At 33.1% G+C, this 21,788-nt stretch overlaps 3 protein-coding genes and 1 long non-coding RNA gene across 6 annotated transcripts; 2 read left to right on the forward strand and 2 right to left on the reverse strand.

The window, feature by feature from the left end:
- Positions 1-1,856: 1,856 nt before the first annotated feature.
- LOC120186409 (mannose-6-phosphate isomerase 1-like) lies at positions 1,857-6,497 on the forward strand. Of its 2 annotated transcripts, XM_039190346.1 has the most exons (6): positions 1,874-2,429; positions 2,934-3,101; positions 3,706-3,918; positions 4,766-4,877; positions 5,102-5,256; positions 5,981-6,497. In XM_039190346.1, exons 1-6 carry the CDS (start codon positions 2,121-2,123, stop codon positions 6,296-6,298), a joined length of 1,275 nt encoding a protein of 424 aa, XP_039046277.1. In that variant the 5' UTR covers positions 1,874-2,120; the 3' UTR covers positions 6,299-6,497. The 2 variants fall into 2 exon arrangements, with proteins under 2 accessions (XP_039046278.1, XP_039046277.1); XM_039190347.1 differs by lacking the exon at positions 4,766-4,877 and having other exon boundaries at positions 1,857-2,429; positions 4,990-5,256.
- LOC120186413 lies at positions 5,211-21,672 on the reverse strand. The gene is made up of 3 exons (XR_005522199.1): positions 21,535-21,672; positions 5,769-5,771; positions 5,211-5,227 (listed from the first exon to the last, which is right to left on the reverse strand). It is a non-coding gene; the product is annotated as an uncharacterized LOC120186413 (long non-coding RNA).
- On the forward strand, positions 8,406-14,254 carry LOC120186410 (zinc transporter 5-like). 2 transcript variants are annotated; one of them, XM_039190348.1, is made up of 11 exons: positions 8,406-8,596; positions 9,425-9,617; positions 9,738-9,823; positions 11,112-11,196; positions 11,431-11,509; positions 11,681-11,811; positions 11,937-12,023; positions 12,149-12,258; positions 12,599-12,729; positions 13,299-13,425; positions 13,909-14,254. In XM_039190348.1, the coding sequence occupies exons 1-10, from the start codon at positions 8,550-8,552 to the stop codon at positions 13,409-13,411; spliced, it is 1,062 nt and encodes a 353-aa protein (XP_039046279.1). In that variant the 5' UTR covers positions 8,406-8,549; the 3' UTR covers positions 13,412-13,425; positions 13,909-14,254. The 2 variants fall into 2 exon arrangements, with proteins under 2 accessions (XP_039046279.1, XP_039046280.1); XM_039190349.1 differs by having other exon boundaries at positions 13,952-14,254.
- Positions 14,954-18,142, reverse strand: LOC120186412 (protein ABA DEFICIENT 4, chloroplastic-like). The gene is made up of 6 exons (XM_039190350.1): positions 17,948-18,142; positions 16,953-17,175; positions 16,103-16,203; positions 15,597-15,725; positions 15,371-15,459; positions 14,954-15,266 (listed from the first exon to the last, which is right to left on the reverse strand). The coding sequence occupies exons 1-6, from the start codon at positions 17,990-17,992 to the stop codon at positions 15,116-15,118; spliced, it is 738 nt and encodes a 245-aa protein (XP_039046281.1). The 5' UTR covers positions 17,993-18,142; the 3' UTR covers positions 14,954-15,115.
- Positions 21,673-21,788: the final 116 nt, after the last annotated feature.

Genomic DNA, 21,788 nt, shown 5'->3' on the forward strand with positions numbered 1-21,788 from the left:
TTTTCTTTTTGCACACTTTTACTTTTGAATTTCCCGGGGATGACTTGGGTTATTAGGTGTAACCACAACGAAAACAATTTTTTTTAATTGCAGTTAAATAATTATTATATCATATGGTTATATTACTAATTGGTATATAATTAAACTTTAATAAAATTTATATATAATAAAGTTTTACTCATAATAAAATCTGAACTAAAAACTTATACAATTAGCTGTTGATGTAAAACGAATGCAATGGTGATTTGCGTTAATAGTAGACGAGTCATCGTTTTTTTTACGTGGACGAAAAGCCGTTGAACAACGGTGGCGTCAAATCCATCCTTGAGGGTACTGTGAGAGCATACCTGAGAGCTCTAGAATAAGAGGAAGAGAGTCCTCTTTAGAGACTTGTTGAAAGGAGAAACCCTTTTGTTGAAGAGTAAGAAATGGAAATTACTCTCCTATCCCTAAGCATAAGGTGACAATAATAAGATGATTATTGATGAAAAATGAATGGGTCATCTATATTATTTATTATTTATTTATTAAGAATGTAACACTTTTTTAAGAGAGTGCTATATATCGACAGGATAATAACATAAAACAAATTTAAAACATTATCTATGTTAGTAAAAAATTGTAATGAGTTAATCAACATGAGTTGGTTCAAGTGGTAAGTAATTTGATATCGCTTAAGCGATATCTCATGTTCAATATTTTGTGTATGTAAAAAATCCATGCTGGGAGACTCAAATACCAAAGTCAGGTGTGAGACACAAATCAATCCATATTAATCAAGACGAAACCTTAGAATTAGAGGGTAACTAAAAAAAGTTATAATGAGTTTATAAGTTAAAACGAGAAATGATTCACGTATTATGATTTGGACATAGGAACACTCCGCTTTAACAATAAGGGTGTAACACTTATTCCTCCTATTTAGAACCTTTCGTGTAAAATTATCCCTATTCGTAGAATTATAGAACGAAGATTATATGATGAATGTTGATGACAATTAATGAGAAATAAATGAATTTTATGTACATTGTTTATTATTTAATTGGAGATGTAACATTGTTCAACAAAATCTGCTTAACATAGCTGAAAATAATTATTTAACAGATATTCATTTATTCCGGTTTTGGTTAAGGCGATACTAAACTAATAATTTTACGGTTAGCTTCCACTTTATTACTATCATTTACATTTTCTAACGATGAATTGATCTGAATCGATAGGTTGTATAAAAGCACCAATGATTTAATCATTTTAATTAATAAAATAAAATTAAAAATTAATGAATTATTATAAATGATTAAAAAATACAGAAAAAGTATATAAACCGATTAAACCAGCTAAAGAAAACGCCATAGGAGAAAGAAAATGAATCTACCACTACCTTGCAGTAATTGGCGAGTCAATAATGAGGTAATTTTAATTCATATTAGTTTTTTATTTTGTTATTTCATTATCATAGAATAAAAATGAGTGGTCTAATAAATTCGATTACTTAATTAATTTTCATAATATTAATTTTTATCATACTTGTATATTTTATTATTCATTAATTATAGATAAAATTGAGATTTCTATCATATTGAATTGAAATGAATAACACTGATGTTACAAAATATTGTATTTTGAGCTACACCATGAATATAAATATTTATATTATAGAATATATTTTGATGTTAAAAAAATGAAATAAACGGATTTATATTTTTGTAATAAAATGGAAAGAAAAGCCTGTAATTGGTATTTTCTAAACAAATTTTATTTAAGAAATGGAAAATACAATAACAATCATGGAAATTTCGTGCGGAAGTGGAGAGATAAGATCTTAAGAAAACAGCAAACAGGAAAACCAAAGCGAAGCAGCCACAGTTAAATGAGACCCTACGAATACAAATCGTCTTCTTCCACGCTTTCTCTATCTAAAATCTTCATCTTCACTTCTTTTCGGTCTCTTTTTCCAGTCTGTTTCCCTCTCTCTACGTACCCTTTCAAACTCTTCAAATACCAGCAAAAAATACCCCTTCCCTTCCGCATTACCATTCTCTCGTAGCCCTTTCTCTTCTCTTCTCATTTTTCTTCAAAATCAGCTTCCTCTGTTTCGTTTCTGGGGGTTCTGTTCAGAAATGGAGAAGGCTAATGTCGACAAGGTGAAGCGGCTAAGAGCTTGGGTTCAAAACTACGATTGGGGAAGATGTGGGACGGAGGCACAGGTGGCGAGGCTTTTGGCTTTGAATTCTGGGGCTGAGATTAAGCCTGATAGGCCATATGCTGAGTTTTGGATGGGAACCCATGACTCAGGGCCAAGTTTTATGGCTGATGACAATGGAGAAGGTGGGAATTTGGGTTTAAAAGATTGGATATGGAAGAATCCGAATGTGCTTGGTCACAAGGTTTTGAAAAAATGGGGGCCTGATATTCCTTTTCTGTTCAAGGTTTGTACTTTTCTTTTACACGTATTTCTCTACTTTCTTTCTGGGGAATTCTTTTTTTTTTTCTCTCCCATTTCCTTTGATTACTGGGAAATTGAATTTTGATTTTTGTGTGCGTGTATTTGGTATTGGGTTAATGAGTTTTCTTTTTTCATTTTAATGGTAATAGCCAGAACTTTTGCTTCAGTATTCATGGAAATTGAATTCTCACCATTCATCTAAAATTTCCATTTTTACCATTTTTGTGATGTCCATTATAATTTCCCCCTCTGCTTCTTTTGGTATTTAGAAGTGTAAAATTTTACTTTTTGGGTTGTTTTCATCTCAATTTAAGTTTAGATCAAAGCGGTCAAGATAGAAATTAGGGAACTGGAATGGATCTTGGAAAAGTTAATGGCAAAGAATTAAGCTTGACAGTTAAAAAGGGCAACCAACATAACTTTTTGGTATTTATCTTTTGCAAGTAAAATCCCAACCTGATACCGTGTTTCATATGCTTTAATATAGGTACTTTCAGTGGCAAAACCCCTTTCAATACAGGCACATCCGGATAAAGAATTGGCCAAAGAATTGCATAAGTTGAAGCCAAATCTCTATAAGGATGCTAATCATAAACCTGAGATGGCTTTGGCCATAACAGAATTCAGGGCCCTTTGTGGGTTCATTACTCTTGAGGTAATACATGAATCATGCTCGGTTTTTTGGCGGTGGAACTTCCCTTTCCTGGTTGTCTTCTTCGAGTGAATTACTCTTGCCTTTAGGTTTGCTAAAATTCTTGGTAGTCACATTTTGCAACTATATTTGTCATCTATGCTGTCAAGTCATAATTATGGAAATGATATGCATGATGAAACATTGAGTCCAAATCACATCTGGAATCGAGACATAAGGTAATCGATCTCGACTTTCTGTGAATCCACTGTCACCTTTTCTGGTTGGTGTTGTTTTTGCCTAAACCGCCTAGGCATAAATATTATACTTGTTATCTTTAGGTGATATTTAATGTCACCGTGCCAGAACGTTCTCATGTCTATTGATATTAGAGGATTACTAATATATTAGGCATAAATATTCGAGTGTATTGTTTAGCCTCTCTTTGTCCTGTACCGCTTATTTTCTGTTATTTCCAAATAATGTCTGAAATATCTTTAGGATTGTTGCAGGTTACCAATATTTGTTTTGTATTAGTTGATGGATACCTCTTGTTTGTACTTACCATTTTCTTTGATTCTGCCAACTATTGTCATATATATGAAGCAAGTATTTGTCTTCTTTGTAGGAGCTTAAGGGTGTGCTTAAAGATTTTCCGGAGATCGTAGAATTGGTTGGCAATGCATCGGCAAAGCAAGTCTTAGATATTGACAAGGAAGATGGTGCAGAGAAAGCAAAATATGCTCTACGGTCGGTTTTTACACAACTTATGTCAGCTAGCAAGGATATGGCAACGAAAGCAATATCAAAACTGAAAAGTCGGCTGCACGTAGAAAGTCAGGTTTATAAAATTCTTTTATTTACTGCATAGGGGCATAAAATCATAACCTGGTTATGTTCCTTCAAAAAATGACATGGACAGGAAGATTGATGTGGTCCTACCCTTGTGTTCCTTCATAAAGTGGCTGCTCTGAAGGCTTGAATTTTTTTTATTAGTCTGATTAGGCTTCCGTCCACATAATTACAAAAAGTGGCTCTTAAGCAAGTTTTTATTTATTTAAAGAAACCCTTTAACCTCATGCAGACGACAATAAACAAAATTTCCTTCTAGGCTTTAGTTTTCTAGATCTTCTTTCCTTGGCATAAATGTCACTTCAGTACCAACTGCACTGACAGAAAAATGTCATCTAGTTGTCGGAATGAAGCCGGGAAAATGTGGTGTTGGGAGGGAGAGTGGAGTTGAATTAATTGTCAAGAGGGCAAAATAAATTTTTTTAACATGTATTAATTTAAAAATTTTCAAATTTTGAAGGTGCTAAATCATAAAGTTATCATTTTTGGGGGGGTCATATAATTTCACCATTGTACTAATTTAAACTGTTGCAATTTCTAAGGGGACTAAACATAAACAGTGCTTATTTCGCAAATGTTTGTTCTGTCTAGCAAAACCTGCCAGGGACAAAGATGCCATTGAGTTGTAAATTTGGTTGCAAAGAGTGCATGGTATGCTTTTGTGCCTCCCTCCCCAATCAGCCTGGCATGGCTGATTCTCTTAATTAATTTTGTTTATTACTATAGTACTAATATCTTTAATAGATTATGTTCTCTTTTTCTTTCCAGCATTTAAAGTTGTTGATGGTCTTCTTGGCATATCCTTTACACTTCGTTTCTTTTTTCTTCGGAATCAGTTACGGTGTCTGACGGAGAAGGAACAGTTGGTGTTGCACTTGGATAAGCAATACCCAGGCGACATAGGTGTTATATCAGCCTTTTTCTTCAATTACGTGAAACTTAATCCTGGTGAAGCATTGTATCTTGGGGATTATGTTCTCTTTTCTTTCCAGCATTTAAAGTTGTTGATGGTCTTCTTGGCATATCCTTTACACTTCGTTTCTTTTTTCTTCGGAATCAGTTACGGTGTCTGACGGAGAAGGAACAGTTGGTGTTGCACTTGGATAAGCAATACCCAGGCGACATAGGTGTTATATCAGCCTTTTTCTTCAATTACGTGAAACTTAATCCTGGTGAAGCATTGTATCTTGGGGCAAATGAACCCCATGCATACTTAAGTGGGGAGTGCATTGAATGCATGGCAACATCAGACAATGTTGTCCGAGCAGGTCTCACTCCCAAACACCGTGATATCCAAACTCTTTGTTCCATGCTAACATATAAGCAGGTACAAGTTTTTAATCAAGGTTTTGACAATTTTCTATTTGAGATTAAAATTATTCATAATGTTTCTTGTGTGTGGGTTTGAGTAATACCTCGTACGCAATTTTTTTTTGCTCAACTCATTTCTTCTTTACGGAATTTGATTATACAATGCTATTGGCTTATGTTTTATTTCTGTGGCCGGATTTCCGACATTTGTTTGTCTTCCTCAATGGGGCATTTTCCTTGATAATGTAAGGTGGAAAAATATGCACAACTGCTTGGATTTAGAAAAAGGTATCTCATTATGAAACAAAAATTACCCCAACGCTCGTTCTCGTGTATTCATTTAAATTTATTCATAAAAAAGCATTGGTCTCTTCAGTTGCATCACCTATGTTTCTGTGCATTCAGCTTCATATACAAAACAAATTTTCCGGGAAATCTGGTTAGCTTGTATGCTTGTGTCTGTGCTACGTATTATGTGCTGTAGAATTACGACTTCAGGAGAGGTGGCTATTTGTTGTTGATATCAACAACCTTGGCTTACCTGATTTGGGATTTAATATCTGAACATATATACTTTCTTCTATCATGTTAAGACTTTTGGTTTTCTTCTATCATGTTAAGTCAACATATATGCTTTCTTCTATCATGTTCTTATTTGACTTTTGTATTAGTTCTATGAATTAGAAGGTAACCGAAGTTCTGCATCTTCAAATTTTGATTCTTCATTGTTTCCGTTCCAGGGCTATCCTGAAATCCTGAAAGGATTTCCATTGAGTCAATACATTACCAGGTATCTCCCGCCGTTTGAAGAGTTTGAAGTCGATCTTTGCATTCTTCCAAAAGGAGCATCGACAGTTTTCCCCGCCATCCCAGGCCCTTCTATTTTCCTTGTATTTCTTGGGAAGGGAACATTGTGCACCGGATCATGGGAAGACGTAGTCAAAGAAGGAGATGTGCTCTTTGCAACTTCGAACACGGAGATTAACATTACTGCTACGTCTGAACTGCAGGTTTACAGGGCAGGAGTGAATAGCAGGTTCTTTCATGCTGCCTTATGACTTTAGATCTGAACCGGAGCCATCAGCAGCCTTAGGGAGTAAATAGTTTGTTAATCATATAATTTTGCATGTATTTACGCCATCAGCTTTTTTTATGCATTATAGTGTAATTTTAGGACTTGCATATATAGTCAAAGGTAATACCATTCATGTTTATTAGAATATGAAAATGAATAAATTAAAATCCATTTCCTATTTATCTGTACTTCAAATTTGATCTCTCCTTGAATAATAGTTTATGCAATTCTACTGACTGGAGTTTTTTTAGGTTATGTATCAAAAGAAAGCTTTTGATTTATTTAGAAAAGCCTTTTAACAATCATAATCGCCATTCCTCATCATTCATAAGTATAATTTACATAACCTATATGTCAGATTTATGTATTGAAAAGTAATGGATAAAATAGAGGTATGTTTGAAAGCAATTGCAAGAAATGTAATCATTCATTAGGTACTGATTACATCCTCTCGAAATCTACAAGTGATTATAATTCAATATATATGTATGGCTGTAAAGTGTGATTACACAATCTAGTGGGACTCGTTAATTAAAAATTGAATAAAGAAAGGTTTGAATACATAATTATTCGATTCAACTGAAGAGTCTAATCATGGTGCTGGGATTACATTCGATTCAACCGAACCCACTGATTACAATAGTTGACATAAAAAGGTCACAAATGTATTATAATTATATACAATTATGTCCAAATATAATTCTTTTATAACTTTTATTTCAAACAAAAATATTTTGTACCTTTAAGCCCTAATTTTCTCATTAAAACAATTTTGTAGTTTTTCTTTCTTTTAAATGTCCCTTAACGGCGGTTCAGTACCCTCCTCTACTTTTTTTACTTAATTTTTTTATTTAAATCTAAATAAATATCTTTCTCGTTATATTTTTTTCTTTTCGTAAATGCATGACAATTATTTTTACGATTAAATAGGGGTGCATTATATTTTCAAGACAAATGTCAAGATTTGAGCTAGAGATAATATGAACATTCTTGACCACTCGACCAATTAATAGATCTCGGAGACTTTGTGATTGTTGATAATTACTAGTTTTATTTTTGGAAATAAAACATATATTTATGAGAAGGTTTAATTTTATTTTTCTGCAAGCCATTTAAATTTTTATGTTAGATTTATATTATCATTACTGGATCTTACCTTTGAAAACCCAATTTCTTGTTTGAAAAAAAACAATTTTGACTTTCGGATGCTATGTTTGGTTACATACATATTGAAACTAGAACAAAACTTGAAATTAGAAAGGAATTTAGGCCATCTCGCTGGAGTGGATTAAATCTCCACTTTGGAGATTGCTTTTTACTCCAGCCCATCGTCAATTTTAAGTTGGATTGTGGCGTCGGGCTACAATATACGCTACATCTAGTGTTGCACTACTTTTTTTTTGTTATTTTTTTGATTTTTTATTTTTTTTAATTTATTTTTTTACTTTCTTTTGTTATTTTTTTGTTAATTTGTTGAATGAATATTCTAATTTGGAGAATTAAAATATATAATTATATAACTTGTGTTTTTTCGCATTATTATTATGAATCGTAATTTTCTTATTTATTTGTATTTTCGTAATGTTATTTATGAATGTTTTATTTATGCTTTTTATCTTGATATTTATTAAAAATGTATATGTTTTATTTTATATTTGTAAAATTAATATTATAATAGTTATATATTGTGAATAAAGTAGAGTTGGTGGTAATGTAGATATGGTGCTGGAGATGAATTAATGTTTCATGTTTTGAACAGAGATAGAGATGTTGTAGAGTAGAGATGAGGGCTGTAGATGGCCTTAACGGATAACAGATACGTTAGTTTAAAAATAATTTATCAAAAATTAGAAAGATATTGAACGGATAAATTAAGTTACTATTAAATCATATATTAAATTCAAGAAATAAATAACACCTCTACAAACAAAATATAGTATCAAAGTATTTTTGAAAACTTGAAATTGAATTAAGAACGGCCCAACTATGAAGGAAAAAAAGAAAACAAGAAGGAATTGAACATTAAAGCCCAGCCCAAAACATTTGAGTCCTATGTGACCTTTTTCTCTATTTTTGCCTTTTATTCTTTTTAATTTTGCTTGTTAAACACTGATTATCAGTAATTAATCTCTGTTTAAGCTTTGTCTAATCTAAATTAGTCCACTCTCTCATAATAAGCTATAAATATTCTCATTTTCGGATACCAAATTCGTTTTTTTTTCTCTTTGAAGATCATGTCCCCAAGGCCAATCTTTGAGGTTCGCGGATCGCCTCATTTCAGGTATGTATTAAAATAAAACAAATCTATCATTTTTTTCATTTTTAATTTGATTTTCTTTAGAACCCTAGATTTTCTGTTTGGTTTTCTGGGGAAAAAAGGAAATTTGTGGAAGAATGAGAAGCTGGAATCTTATGTTTATATTGCAGATTTTAGGTCAACTGATTTTTTTACTTAAAATGATGTTATAAAATTCGTAAAAATTTGATTAACTTTCCGTTTTCCGGCATTTTCTTGGCAACTAAACGGCGCCTTACTTTGTTTTAGCATCATGCATGTTTAGCATCACTGAACAGAATACTGTAGCTTATCAATTTGCTTGATTAAAGAAGTAAGCAGTTAAAGGCTCTCGACTGACTTTTTTTAATTATCTGCTTGGCTTAATGTTGGTTGAGAGCTTTGCCTTTGTATTTTACACGTTTGTTCCGTCGGTGGGATTTCACTTTTCATTGTTGATATGGCTTAGGCTAAGAGAATATTTCCCTTGAAGAAATACTTTGTTAGAAACTTGATTGAATGATTGTCTCTACCAGTGTTGAGTGCTACTACGTAGTTTATGGGAGAATTTAGCTTAGTTTAGTTAAAGTAATGATTTGAAAGGCAAAAGCATAAGGTGCAGCTTAAGTATGATCATTGAGGTATTAAACTCTTAACAATGAATGAACTATTTATTTAGAGATTAAAATAAATGTTTTCTTATATAAATAAATGTAAATACTAAAGTACATTTGAAACACCGTTACAAACAATATACTTGGATATGGATTAATTGTATTATATTTTAGTTTGCTAGATCTTAGATGATTTTACCATTAATTGTTTTACTTGTAGGCAAACTCCGTTGCAGATAATCCACATTGTTGGGAACCTATTGAGAGTATGGTCAGTTTACTCCATGTATCGGTACCTGAACCAGACTGGAGCTTCAGTGATACTTTTTATCTTCAGTTGTCTGGTTCCATCATCTATCTTATTTTTACTCTTACAAAAGCCTTGGAAGGGAAGACCTCTCTCTAATACACAGGTGTAGTAGAATTGCTTCTTTTCACGAAAAAGAAATAATGATTGGAAGAAAGAGTGTTAACTTGTATAATTTTCCTTAGTTTGTTCCTTTTTGAAGTCATCGTTATTTGTTAACTTGCAGATTGTTCCTTCTGTAATTAATGGAGCAATAACAGCTTTATACTTCATCTTGTGGGGAAAGGGGCTTAAATCATGTGGACCACTTAGGTACCTTTCTTCTGCATTAGAAATTCTTTTGTACTTCTGTTTATGTTTACATGTCTCAAACATGCTTAATGTAATTAGATTGAGCATATAAGAGGGTATCGTTATCTTTGAAACTTTGTTTGCTTTATAAACATGATATAACTTTTGTATAGAAATAGTACCTGTTTATTTTCCTTTCCATTTTCTCCTATGTCAGAATTATTAGTAAATGCAGACATGTAAATATTTATTGATTGAGTTTATGAAATATCATTATGCTTTCAACCTCAAAACATTTTAGGAATCCTGAAATTTCCTGTTTCCATTTTTAATTATTTATATTTGTGCAAAATGCATGTAAATGTCTTATTCTAGTGTCAAACCTCTTGTCTTGCTTGGACAGTTCCTGTAATGAACCCTATTTGATCTGTTGTTAGAAAAATGCATCTTTCACAAATTCTAACCCCCAAGTCCAAGCCTTATGAGAATTTGTTCCAAATACTGGCAAGCATGCGCATGATAATTTGGGTTTCATCATCTCCATGGATTACTTGATAGCCTTAGGTTAGGTTGTGACTCGTCGCTTATAGGCTATTTGATTTAGGCCAGATGTTTGACACAATATAATGCATATTGTTTTAATTTGAACTGTGCAATTTTTTTAATTGCGGTCCTTCCAATTTCTATGATATCTTTAAATTTCCCGGCAATACTCTAAAAGTTCATTAATTTATGACCTCTTAGGCTCTATTTTGAACTCTCTCTCCTCTTAGGCTCTATTTCCAACTCTCTCTCCCCCCTTAGGCTCTATTTTGAACTCCCTCTTTCTCTTAGGCTCTATTTTCAACTCTCTCAAACATACACACCACACACACATTTTTGGGAGGCCTGTTGCTTATTTGTGGTCCTCTTGAGTTGGATCCCCTTCGAGCATTCCTTCTAATATTATCCCAAGGAGGAAAAAGAGGAAGCTGTCAACTGCCCAAGAACATTGATCAGTTGATGCGCCATTTCATCAATCAAATACATTTGTTAAAATAATTTTATAAATTTTAGGAAAAAATAATTTGTAATATAAATTAAGTTTACAAATATATACTGACATTTACATACTTTACTAAATATGCTTTATTAATATTATATATATTTAACATTTATGTCAAATTAGCTCAGTTGCAGAGTTCGGGTTTCAAAGCATTTCTTTTTTTGTTTCTGCGGCTTATCATCAATCTTGTCATGGTCTTTAACCCGTATGAAACTTTTAATGGTTTCCATGGCTGCATTAATTTTCATTTTTTGTTTTCTCTAGAGCTATATTGGCGGAGTATTCTGGTGCTGTTCTTGGAGTATTATCAGCAGTATTGTATGGTAGAAAAGGCCATGTCTGGAAAAAGGTAAACACATTTGACTACAGTCTATGGCTAATTCGTTATTTATATTCATGTAGAAGAGATTTGTGCCTCCATAGTCTGGGGTTGTCTTACTTCAGAAGTATTTGGACATCACATGCCATGTTTGTTTAGAATTGAGATCAGTGATGCTATTAGGATCAAATTTAATATGTCCTCAGCATCAACATTGATGGTTGAAATATCTGATAATTGATGTCTTTTCTTATGGTTTACCAGGTTGGTGGGCTTATTGCGATGATGGCATCTTTTTATTTCTTATCTCAAGGCTGGGCTGTTGCAACACTTTCTCCATTCTATATCCTATTATAGGCTTTCCTCAAATCTTGGTCCCTAGGATATAACTATCCATTAGGCGTGCTGTTTAATATCATCTTATTTGATTTTTCTCTGTAATCTCTAGACAGGTATCTTTATTTTCATGCTCTGATTATTCCAGTTTGATTTGATAAACTTAACAATAAAATACCATTCAAAGATAGCCTTGATTCAGAGGTTCAGACTGAACAAGTATTGGGCATGAGTCATATGATGGTTCCCATCTTGGCTGGGATCTTATCAGCTCTGAGAAGGGTGATTGCTAGGCGGGTTTCACTCAAGGTATTGATATTAATGCATCTGTAGTTATCTTCTAGACTCTTTTTCAACTGAAAGTCATCATCTACTAGCCTCCAACCCCCTCAATACTAACATAATTTCTTATTGTTGTCATTTTCTGCCTTTAGAATCAACTCAAAAGGCGTCTTCATGGAATAACCATTGCTTCTGCAACATCATTTTTATTCCCTGTGGCCATGTGGGACTTTATCATAGTAAGGGTTCTGCTATTTCTATTCATCGCTGTAATTTCATTGAGTGTACATGTTTAGTTTCATCTTATGGATCTTATCTAGTTTGACAATTTTTTGTTCTTCTCTGCGTAAATTGAAAACTTCAGGGATCCTCTGACAGCAATGTGGAACTGCCATTTTCTGCCTGGCCTTTTTTGAGTACTATTCTCTTTGGAATAATATTGATATTCTACGTTGACAGCATCGCAGAGGAGAAGTATGACAGTAGCTAAAGCACTGCTATGGCTTTTATAATTTTTTCTAGTTTTTAAGAACTGTTGCATTATTTCATAAAAAATTCCAGACTTGTGCATATATAATGTGCTAGAAGCCTCATTCTACATTCCTTTGCATCCCCTTTTTCCCTGTAGGTTCTGCATAGTGCATACACTCATTCAAGTAATCCTTTTAAAAAACAAAAAGAAAAAGATGGGAGAGGTGTTATTTTGTTGATTGTAATTTTGATTGGATAACTTCCATTTATTTCAGCTTTAAGCTTTTTGACTAAATACAATGTAAGACTTGTATATAACTGCAGCTACTTCATCCGTTCATAGGTTGCATGTGGTTTTCTCTTCTCCAAGACATTTAATGGCAGCTGGAGGATGCTTAATTGTCATGGAGATTGCGTATAAAATGGACTTCTCCTTGACAGGCTTTTTAATTTGTTCCTCAATATTAGGCATTGGTATGTATAACTTCTTCATTTTTCTTTAAGTGAATAAGCTATGGATAAAGAAGGCTGCATCTCCTTTGGAGTATCTTTTTCCCCTTTTGATCTAAATTGTGCTGCTTTCAACGTTTATGCATAGGGTGACCCCCCAAAAGACAGTAAACGCATAGGAAAGGATCATGTATCAATTTTTTTTTATTAATCATTGGATATGCCACAATTTTTTATTTATTTTATATCACAGATCTTGTCTGTTATTTGTAAAAAAAAAATCAAGAAGTTGGGTGTACCACATCTTGCCAGGCAAATATATCACCAGAAGGAATATAGACTATAGATTATTATATCTATTTCAAATCATATTCTACCATAATGAAATCTCATTCTGCTTCCCTTCCATCTTATCAGCTCTCATTAATTCCATGAAGGAGGTCTTTCTCATGTTTGTTTTTGCAGTAAAATTTGATTTTCTTGACTCGTTAGTGAAATTTCTGGAAAAAAACTGCAAAAAGCTTCAATGCAAAGCAATGTTTTTGTGACTAAATTTCAATAGATCTTATCTTTGATTCTCCATAACTTTGTAGGGATATATGAAGCAACTACCTTGGAACGTGGCAGGAAAGATTCTCTTCAAAAGCCAGATATGTCAAATGGGATGCTGAGTGATGAACTTCAGATGCCTTCTCTTCCGACTTAATTTGTGCTGTTCTGGTATGTGAAGAATGTTCTTGTGTACACATCAAATTTCTCGTCTTTCTATTACCTGTGGTTTTGGAAGCATAATACTGCATGACTGGGATTTTGGGTGGGTTGTATGAAGTGAATTATATCAATTAATGGTCATTTCATTCTGATACTTGAAACCACACTATGTTGGTATGGGGAGGCAGGTCATTTGAGTAAAATATTTTCTGTTTTCTGAATGATAAGAAGTTATTATTTTTACTAATTTAAAGAAAGGATGTAGACTATCAAGGTTAGCTGAATATAATTAAGGGAAGCCTAAGTAGCCAGTCAAAGATACTTTGACATTTTCCATCAGTTAAAATGTTTTTGGGGAAGAGATGAGTAAGACCTGGCCTCTTGAGTTTGTGGAAACATTCACCAAGAAAACACTAGGGTAGCTCTGAGTTAGCATTCGTCCTCTTTTCTGTGGTAGATTTTTTTTGCCGACTGTTCTACCTTTTTGTGCAGTGACAACAAAGGTTTTATGCATGAATATGCAATTTTCTTGCAGCATTTATTCTGAGGATGTTGATTTTGTTACCCTTAGTTATGGGGCATGATGGGTGATAAAATGCCATTGCTTTGATCATTTGCCAGCCAGGTAATACCCTGCACGAATTCTTTACTGTCAAAATGGTTTAGCATCTGAGCCAACGTTGAAATGCTAAAACAAATTTAGACGTTTGACCCTATTGTAGCATTTAGTAGGTTCTAAGGTTGTAATATTGTTTCAAATTTACCTTTCTTTTATAGTTTACAGCTACCCAGTAAAAAGATAATGCTTGTACTTGCCCTTGAAGGGTTTAACTGATTACATTCAATCTTTTATTGGTGTTAGATACAGCTCCATCTACTTCTCAAGAAGACTTTTGCTAATTGATCAAAATTTGTTCCACGGTTATAATCTGGTTTACATTCAATCTTCTTACGCTTCATTCTTCTACAAACAAAGCAGAAGTTATTAATACCCTCGTAAACCAGAGCTTGACACTGAACTGAAACAAATAAAATGAAATTTCTTGTTTTACTTGAGCACAATCGAGTAAAACTACAACTTTCGGCAACCATCGTGAAATTGTCAAACCGTATACTTTAAAAAAGGATTTGGATATCATAATCTTCGGTTGGTAGCTTCTCTAGTAATCATACCCCCACCGGTAAAAGAATCAACGTCTTAAGAGTTAGAAAACTTACCATCCATGAGTTATCCTGTCATAATCATCTAGTAATGCAACCTGATAAGATGAAGATAATATTCACAACCCAAATCAATCGTTTCGAGGTCTATATTTGGTTAAGATTTAAGATATTGGAACCGTATAGGTTTTACAAACAGTGAAATTATAATGGCATCTACCCACCAACTATGAATTCTAATCTTTTCCATTTTAATGAAATGTGGATTTTCTTACTGTTCATGTATTCATTCTCACCAAGTTTAACCTTTTTGTGCTTGGAAACTCCTCTCAGGGAGTTTTTTTCCTTCGGTTCCCATCACATTAAAAAATGGGACTTTGATAAGGGAAAGGGGACCATTAATGAATTGCTTTGATAAACATGAAGAAACATAGGAAATTGATGTTTTTGATGATGTTCCAAGTGAAATTACAGAAACAACACAATTTGTTCCATACAAATGGATTAGTAGTTGAATGTTACTGAAATACAGTAAATCTCAGTGCCTATGTCTGTCATCTGCAGCAGCAGTTCCTGCAACTGCTTTGGTAACAAAATGAGTAACAATTCCAATGGGGCAAAACATCAGACAAAGAGAAACCGAGTGCCGAGTCTCGATTTGGTTTTGCAGTCCATCGTTGAAAACCTGCCTGGATTTGAACAATGAAGCAAAATGGTCAGAACTCGAAAGTTCGAACTGATTATTTGCGTGAGCGTGAAAAATCAAGAGAGAAACGAAACGAGAGATGGATACCTAGCAGCAAAGAGATCTACAGCCAATAAATGAATCCATGCAGAAGCCAACGTCATTTCACTAGAGAACATTTTGGCCATACCAGATAGCTAAAACTCAGGCGACCAAAAACAAAATACAGCACACGTAAAAGTGAGCAGACGAGTTGCAGTCATCATCAACAATTGTACACATCTAAAACAAACAGAAGATAGGTTAAATAATGCAAGTTCCGGTAAACATATACCTCTGGTAGCAAGTATTTACTAGCAAACATCAGCCTTAATGTATCAGGCGTCCACGACAGGTATAGCAGGTATGCATAGAGAAGCCCAAGCACTATAAAGGGGACACCGCTTTCCATGGTCTTTTTAGTCTGTATTCATAATTATGCAAGCCGAACACATGAATTCCCCTAGATGTATAACAGCACGGCTCAAAATATTTTACACAAATCATTGAAACGAAGAAAAGATTTTTAAGACTATAAGACGGCATAAGCAAAAGCTGAATCTCAGGCGTGTATCAATATATATACAAACCAACATAAAGACTAACCAAAACTTCTCTCCGTAAAGGTTTAAACCATTTGGAATATATTGAAATGGTTCTCATAGAAAACACATAAACAATGTCCCCGACAAGGAAAATTTGAATGAAAAACTTAGGTTCCAATAGAATTTGCACCGACATAAAGTTCAGATTTGAGACTAATGAAATGTGAGATTTCCCTAGTAATAATTAGAAACTTACCAATTCAGCTTTCGGAGCAAAAACCATGAGAGTATAGAATGGAAGAACCGCTGCCGTTCCCAAGGTAAACATGCTGCTGGCGATTTGAGAAGTTGTCAACCCTGTAAAAGTGTTGCAAAACATACCAGTTAGAAGAACATAAGAAAATGCTTAGCAACGTCGATTTCTAACAATATTCAACATATAGCGTGCATGCTACAAAATAAGTACATTTAAATTGCACTTCAGCATAAGCATACTTGTTGTAAACCACAGAGGGGTGCAAGTAGGACATTAGTAAGCACCAAGGCAGCAGCAAAATGAAATAACTGTTCCAACGGCCAAGCACAAATCAGCACAGACAGAACAAAGGAAACGGTAATTGAACTATCTGATTTAGACCTTTTCACACCCTTTGAGCAGCAATAATTTATATAGGAAAGTATAACATGTGGAACATGCCTCTAGAATATGTCAGACGCGTCATTTAGCAGCCTAATGCCAAAAACAGATCAATTCCATTTTCTTCTCTCTTTCATCACATGGTCACCAAAAAGTAACAGCATGAAGGACCTAATGCAGATAAACTTTGTTATCAGATAAATACTAGGAATTGATCCAAAGTTATACTAGTAGCAAGAGAGGCATGACTTTAACAGCCAAAAGAGCATATTCATAGAAATCCTCGAGTTGAATTTATGTTAAGATAAACGAGTTTAACAATGGTTAGCAGCAAAGAAGAATGTAAGAAACTCTATGAAATCGCACCTCCTGTTTCAAGATAGTGGATGATTCACAGAATTCTGACCATGTGACATGCATGAAAACCAGGAAACAATTAAAGCAAATGAAAAGTGCTAAAAAGAATTACATGAAGCTTGTACTTCAAAGCTTTTTCTAAAGGGAACAAACGTTGAAACTTTTTTTCCAACAAGTCTTGTTCCTCTAGCAAAACTCCATTCACCAAGTAAGCCAGCTCCAATGCTTGCTTGCTGACTGGGCTGATCTGTGCCCCTGGTTTTGAGAGCAGAAGTGAATCTTTTGTCCACTTCCACATTACGGCGAAGATTACTTGGCTGACCAAAGTGACTAATCTAAAAGAAAGAAACCCCAAATTTAAGGATACTTCTTTAGCTTTAAGTTTAAATACCAAAATGTCAACATGTTAATAAGCAGCATAATTACACAAAGTCCACTACATGGCTCATCATAACACAAGTTCTTTAACCGTTAACATGATCTGGTAATTGATAACATGTGAGAGAATCAATGAAAGAAAGCAGACCATTTATTTTCAGTTTTAACTCATAATATTCCCTCATATTATGGGCAACTTTTTCTCATAAAATTCATTAAGGGATACTACCCCGGCCTATTATTTACTTGATGTATACATTATTAGTTTAAGTTGAAAGTGAGAAAAAAAGAGAGGAAAAGTTAGAGAAACCAACAGAAGGAACCAAGTTCAATGGAAAGCATAAACTTCAGAATGAGAATTTTACATGAAAATATAATCATTTTGAAAGCCTAACTGCAGAATTTTACATGGTGAAAGTTATGTCTATCACGCTGATTAGCAGAAATCCCTTAATTTCTTTTCTAATACATAAAGTCTTAATTTTTTTCGCAGCTAGACAATCTCTCCAAAACCAAAACCCACGTCTCAGATTTAGCAGAAACTAGAGTGAGATGTGCCTATGAAATCGCCAAATAGATTGTCCCAAAAGAAATTTTCAGCGAATCACAGATTCATTAAACAATAAAATATAGAAACTTTACGCAACATACAGATTAAGAAGCAAAATCAAAAGCTTCAGAAGCCTCAAAAGGTTTTTTTTTAAAGAAAAAGAAAGAAAGAAAACCAACCTTGGGTGAGATTAGAGGATGGGAAATGCAAGAGGACAAGAACATGGTTGCAGAAAAACTGAAATGTCCTTTGAGAAAAATAACAACAATGGCTTCTTCATGAGCTTTATATAGCACGCTATTGCTCAATAGTTGGCAATTAAAGCACTACTACAGCAAAGAACTTTAAAAAGGAGATGAGATTAAAAAACAAAACATGGTGAGCTCGGTAATGGTTTAGACTTTGGCCAGAAATCCCACTAAGACCGGCAAAAGAGGAAGGAAAGAGACATTGCTTGCCAGAGTTGTATTTAAAAAAGGATAATGTAACCATATCCGACTCCGATAATTATTTTTGGATATAATACACAAATAGCTATTACATTATATTAAAATAACTTTTTAGTAACTAAAGTTTAAAATGTTATATAATGATCATAAAATTTATCTAATTATTATAAATGTTCATTGTACGTTATAGAACAGTAATAAATTTTGATAAATTTAAAGATTATTTTATAATAACCTAATAAATTAAATAACTATTTTATAATAATTTGATAAAATTTAATAATTATTGAAAAATTATATAATTATTTTATAACTTTTAAAATTCTAATAATTAAAAAATATTTTAATATGTTTCAATTTTTTTTATATTTTAATGTTATTTTTAGTTTTCAAAACTTACATATTTTATCATATTGATCAAAATTTGTAACAATTCAATATATACACAATATTTAAAAATTATATTATTTTGATTCTTGTTTTAATTTAAAATAATTTAATAAAACAGTGAATTTATCCCTCTAATAAGATGACTACACGTGTCAAAAGTTAAGGGTATTCTATTCGAACATAGAATTTTAATTCTTTTAAAATTGGGGATTAAATCTAATATAACTGGTTCAGGGATAAATCATGTGAAACCTAATATTTTGCAAGGATTTATACTAGAATTTTTCCTTTCTCTGAAACCTTGTATCTTGTCTCGAAACTATAATCGCTCATCACTCTATTTTCTTTTGAAAACTCGTTGTCGATTACCCTTTCTTATCATCTGTTCAGCACCACAAACGCCATCTGTTATGAACTCTTTTACCGATCAAGGACTATGCAATTCCGATGAACCCCAAACATCTTTAAAAATCATATTCCCAAAACCTTAACCCTCGTTGCCCATTGTTCGACACCACAACATTGCCTGTCATAAACTACTTCTTTGATTGAGGATTATGCAACGTTGACGAATCCCAAACGTCTTTCGAAACCTCTGTCCTCTGTATCAAAACTCTAGCCACTTGCACTCGTTACTCATTCTCTTCTTCCAAAAACTCATCATCAATTGTCCTTTCCATTAGCCTCTTAGCACTCCAAACGTTGTCTGTCACAAACCCCGTCAGGTTGTCGAACTAAAATTAAACGAGGAACAAATTGATAGAATTTTAAAATATTGAGGATTTATTAAATTATTTCAATTTAGGACCAATTTGGTACAATGTATAAGTTTTAAGGACTAAAAATATCTATGGTAGGTATATATCTATTTTAAATTTGAATTTAAGTTATTTATTTTATTAATCGTTTTTATTTTAAATTTTTATTTATAGAAAGGTTTTGTGTTATTAATACATGTATGTAGGTCATTTTTAGATCGTCATTGGTCTTGTGTTGGTATCTGTTGGCATGTAGATGGGGAATGCTCCAAACTTGATTTGCTTGATTATTATTAATTGTCCATAATATAAATGATCCCGAGTTCTTATCTGTAATGGAATTTAGTAGGAGACAGGAATTAAGCATTCACTATCAGTATAAGTATGCTCCAGCGCCTAACCTTCACAAATTTACAAGTTAAAACTTAAAACAAGGACAGTGGGGGTTCCCTTGAAGCTTGTCTTGTCTCTTTATCAAACTTTAAACTATTGTTTGTCTATATTGGGTGCATGGATAAATCATTGGTGTATTTTTATTCTTTCTGTCCAACTGGAAGTTGACACCTGTATCCAACAACTTTTTTTTTTTCTCTTGGAAATTAACCATTCGTTTTATTTATTTATTTGAAAATTAACCATTCATTTTATGGTAAAGGAAAGATGGGACAAAAATGAACAAAATGGATGAGATAGTGTAAGTGAATTTTTTAATTCTCAATATAATCTAATATGATGATTATTTTTCCATCTAGGGTGAATTGCACAGTATTAACCTAAAGACGCCATGTGTTCCACGCATTTTCAAGTTAAATATGAAGACTCCACGACTGCATGGTGTCTTCAGGCAAATGAAGAAGACCCAACGATTGCATGGTGTCTTCAGGCAAATGAAGAAGACCCAACGATTGCATGACGTCTTCAGACAAATAAAAAATATCCTAGGAGTGCACGGGGTCTTCAAACCAATAAGAAACATTAGTTCATAAAATAATTTGATGGATACCTTATATGGAAAAATCATTTTTTCCACAACCCTATACGGACGAGGAAGTCGGAAAGAGGGTTGTGATGGATGCCATCTATCCATATTCTGGTTGTTTTTTGCAAATTTATTTATTTAATTGTAATGAATGGTGTATGAAAGGTAAGCATATGAAGATGGCTATTTTATAGACGTTACCTCGTTCTATGATTTCCTTTTATAGAAATCCATTATGTATTCACGTTTTATAGTGTTTCGCAAATTTATGCAACTGTAGTCAATGTTTCAACGAAGGAATGCACGTGAAGATAGCCATCCCAAAACAAAAATCCTACTAAACGTGTACTCTTAAAATTTGAATATCCTACGAAGAGTGTACTCTTAAAATTTGAATATCTTATAAAAATTAAACTATCTTGATGGTTAACCGTTATTCCTGGAAGTCTTTGATTCAAATAACAACAACTGCAACAAAATGGACTGAACGTTCATTATTAAATGGTTGAAAATATTAATAACAAAATGAAAATTTTTATAAATCCATGACGTAAACAAAAACAAAATTTGGATAATTTCGTCTACTGATAATTTAATATTAGTAACAAGATGAGATTTTTTTATTATTACATGACTTGAACAGAAACAAAAATAACTTCGTCGATTGATAAATTAATACTAGCAACAAAATGAAACATGATAATAGAGTGACTGGTATTGCAGTCAATGGTGGATGTAGATGGGTGACTCTCTTAAACCCGAGTTTATTTGTGTTTATTGTTCATTTTATTAAATATTTTCAACCGGAAAAATTCTATTAGTTTATATATACCTAAAATATTTCTGGATGCTAGTTTACCAAAAAAATTAATCTCCCTCGTTGAAGTTTTGTACTTTTCAACATAAAATGAACGGTGAAATAGTAGTCATTTAATTGCAATAAAATGTCGGATCACTGACGACGAAAAAATTGTTGAAGAAAAAGTCGTATAAATGAACTTGAAATCCTAAATTTACACAAATCAATTTGAAATCCTGAATTTACACAATCAATAGAACCTTATTCCAGTTTAGTCCATTTATTGAACTGTTTTGCACAAATATATAAATGTGTGAAATGGAGAGATTGGGGTTAGCATGCCATGAAACTATGTCACTGAAAACTCTAAGAATCCTGTCATCTGGTTCACCTTCAAGAAGAGAATGGCCAGCATCCTTGTATATGATCATATTCTTGTCCGAGCTGCTTGCTTTATCGTACAATGCTCGACTAACAGATGGATCCGTAACGATGTCGTTCTCTCCATGCAAGATTAATATCGGAAGTGAAACCTGAAATCATAATAAATTCAAACCCAGAATCAAAACCGGCTCTACGACATATTCCAAGTTAAATGATACCATTGTTGGAAGCAAAAGAAGATCTCAACTCTTAGTTGAATTG

Source organism: Hibiscus syriacus, unplaced genomic scaffold (assembly GCF_006381635.1).
Source record: "Hibiscus syriacus cultivar Baekdansim isolate YM2019G1 unplaced genomic scaffold, ASM638163v2 tig00113338_pilon, whole genome shotgun sequence".
NCBI lineage: Eukaryota > Viridiplantae > Streptophyta > Magnoliopsida > Malvales > Malvaceae > Hibiscus > Hibiscus syriacus.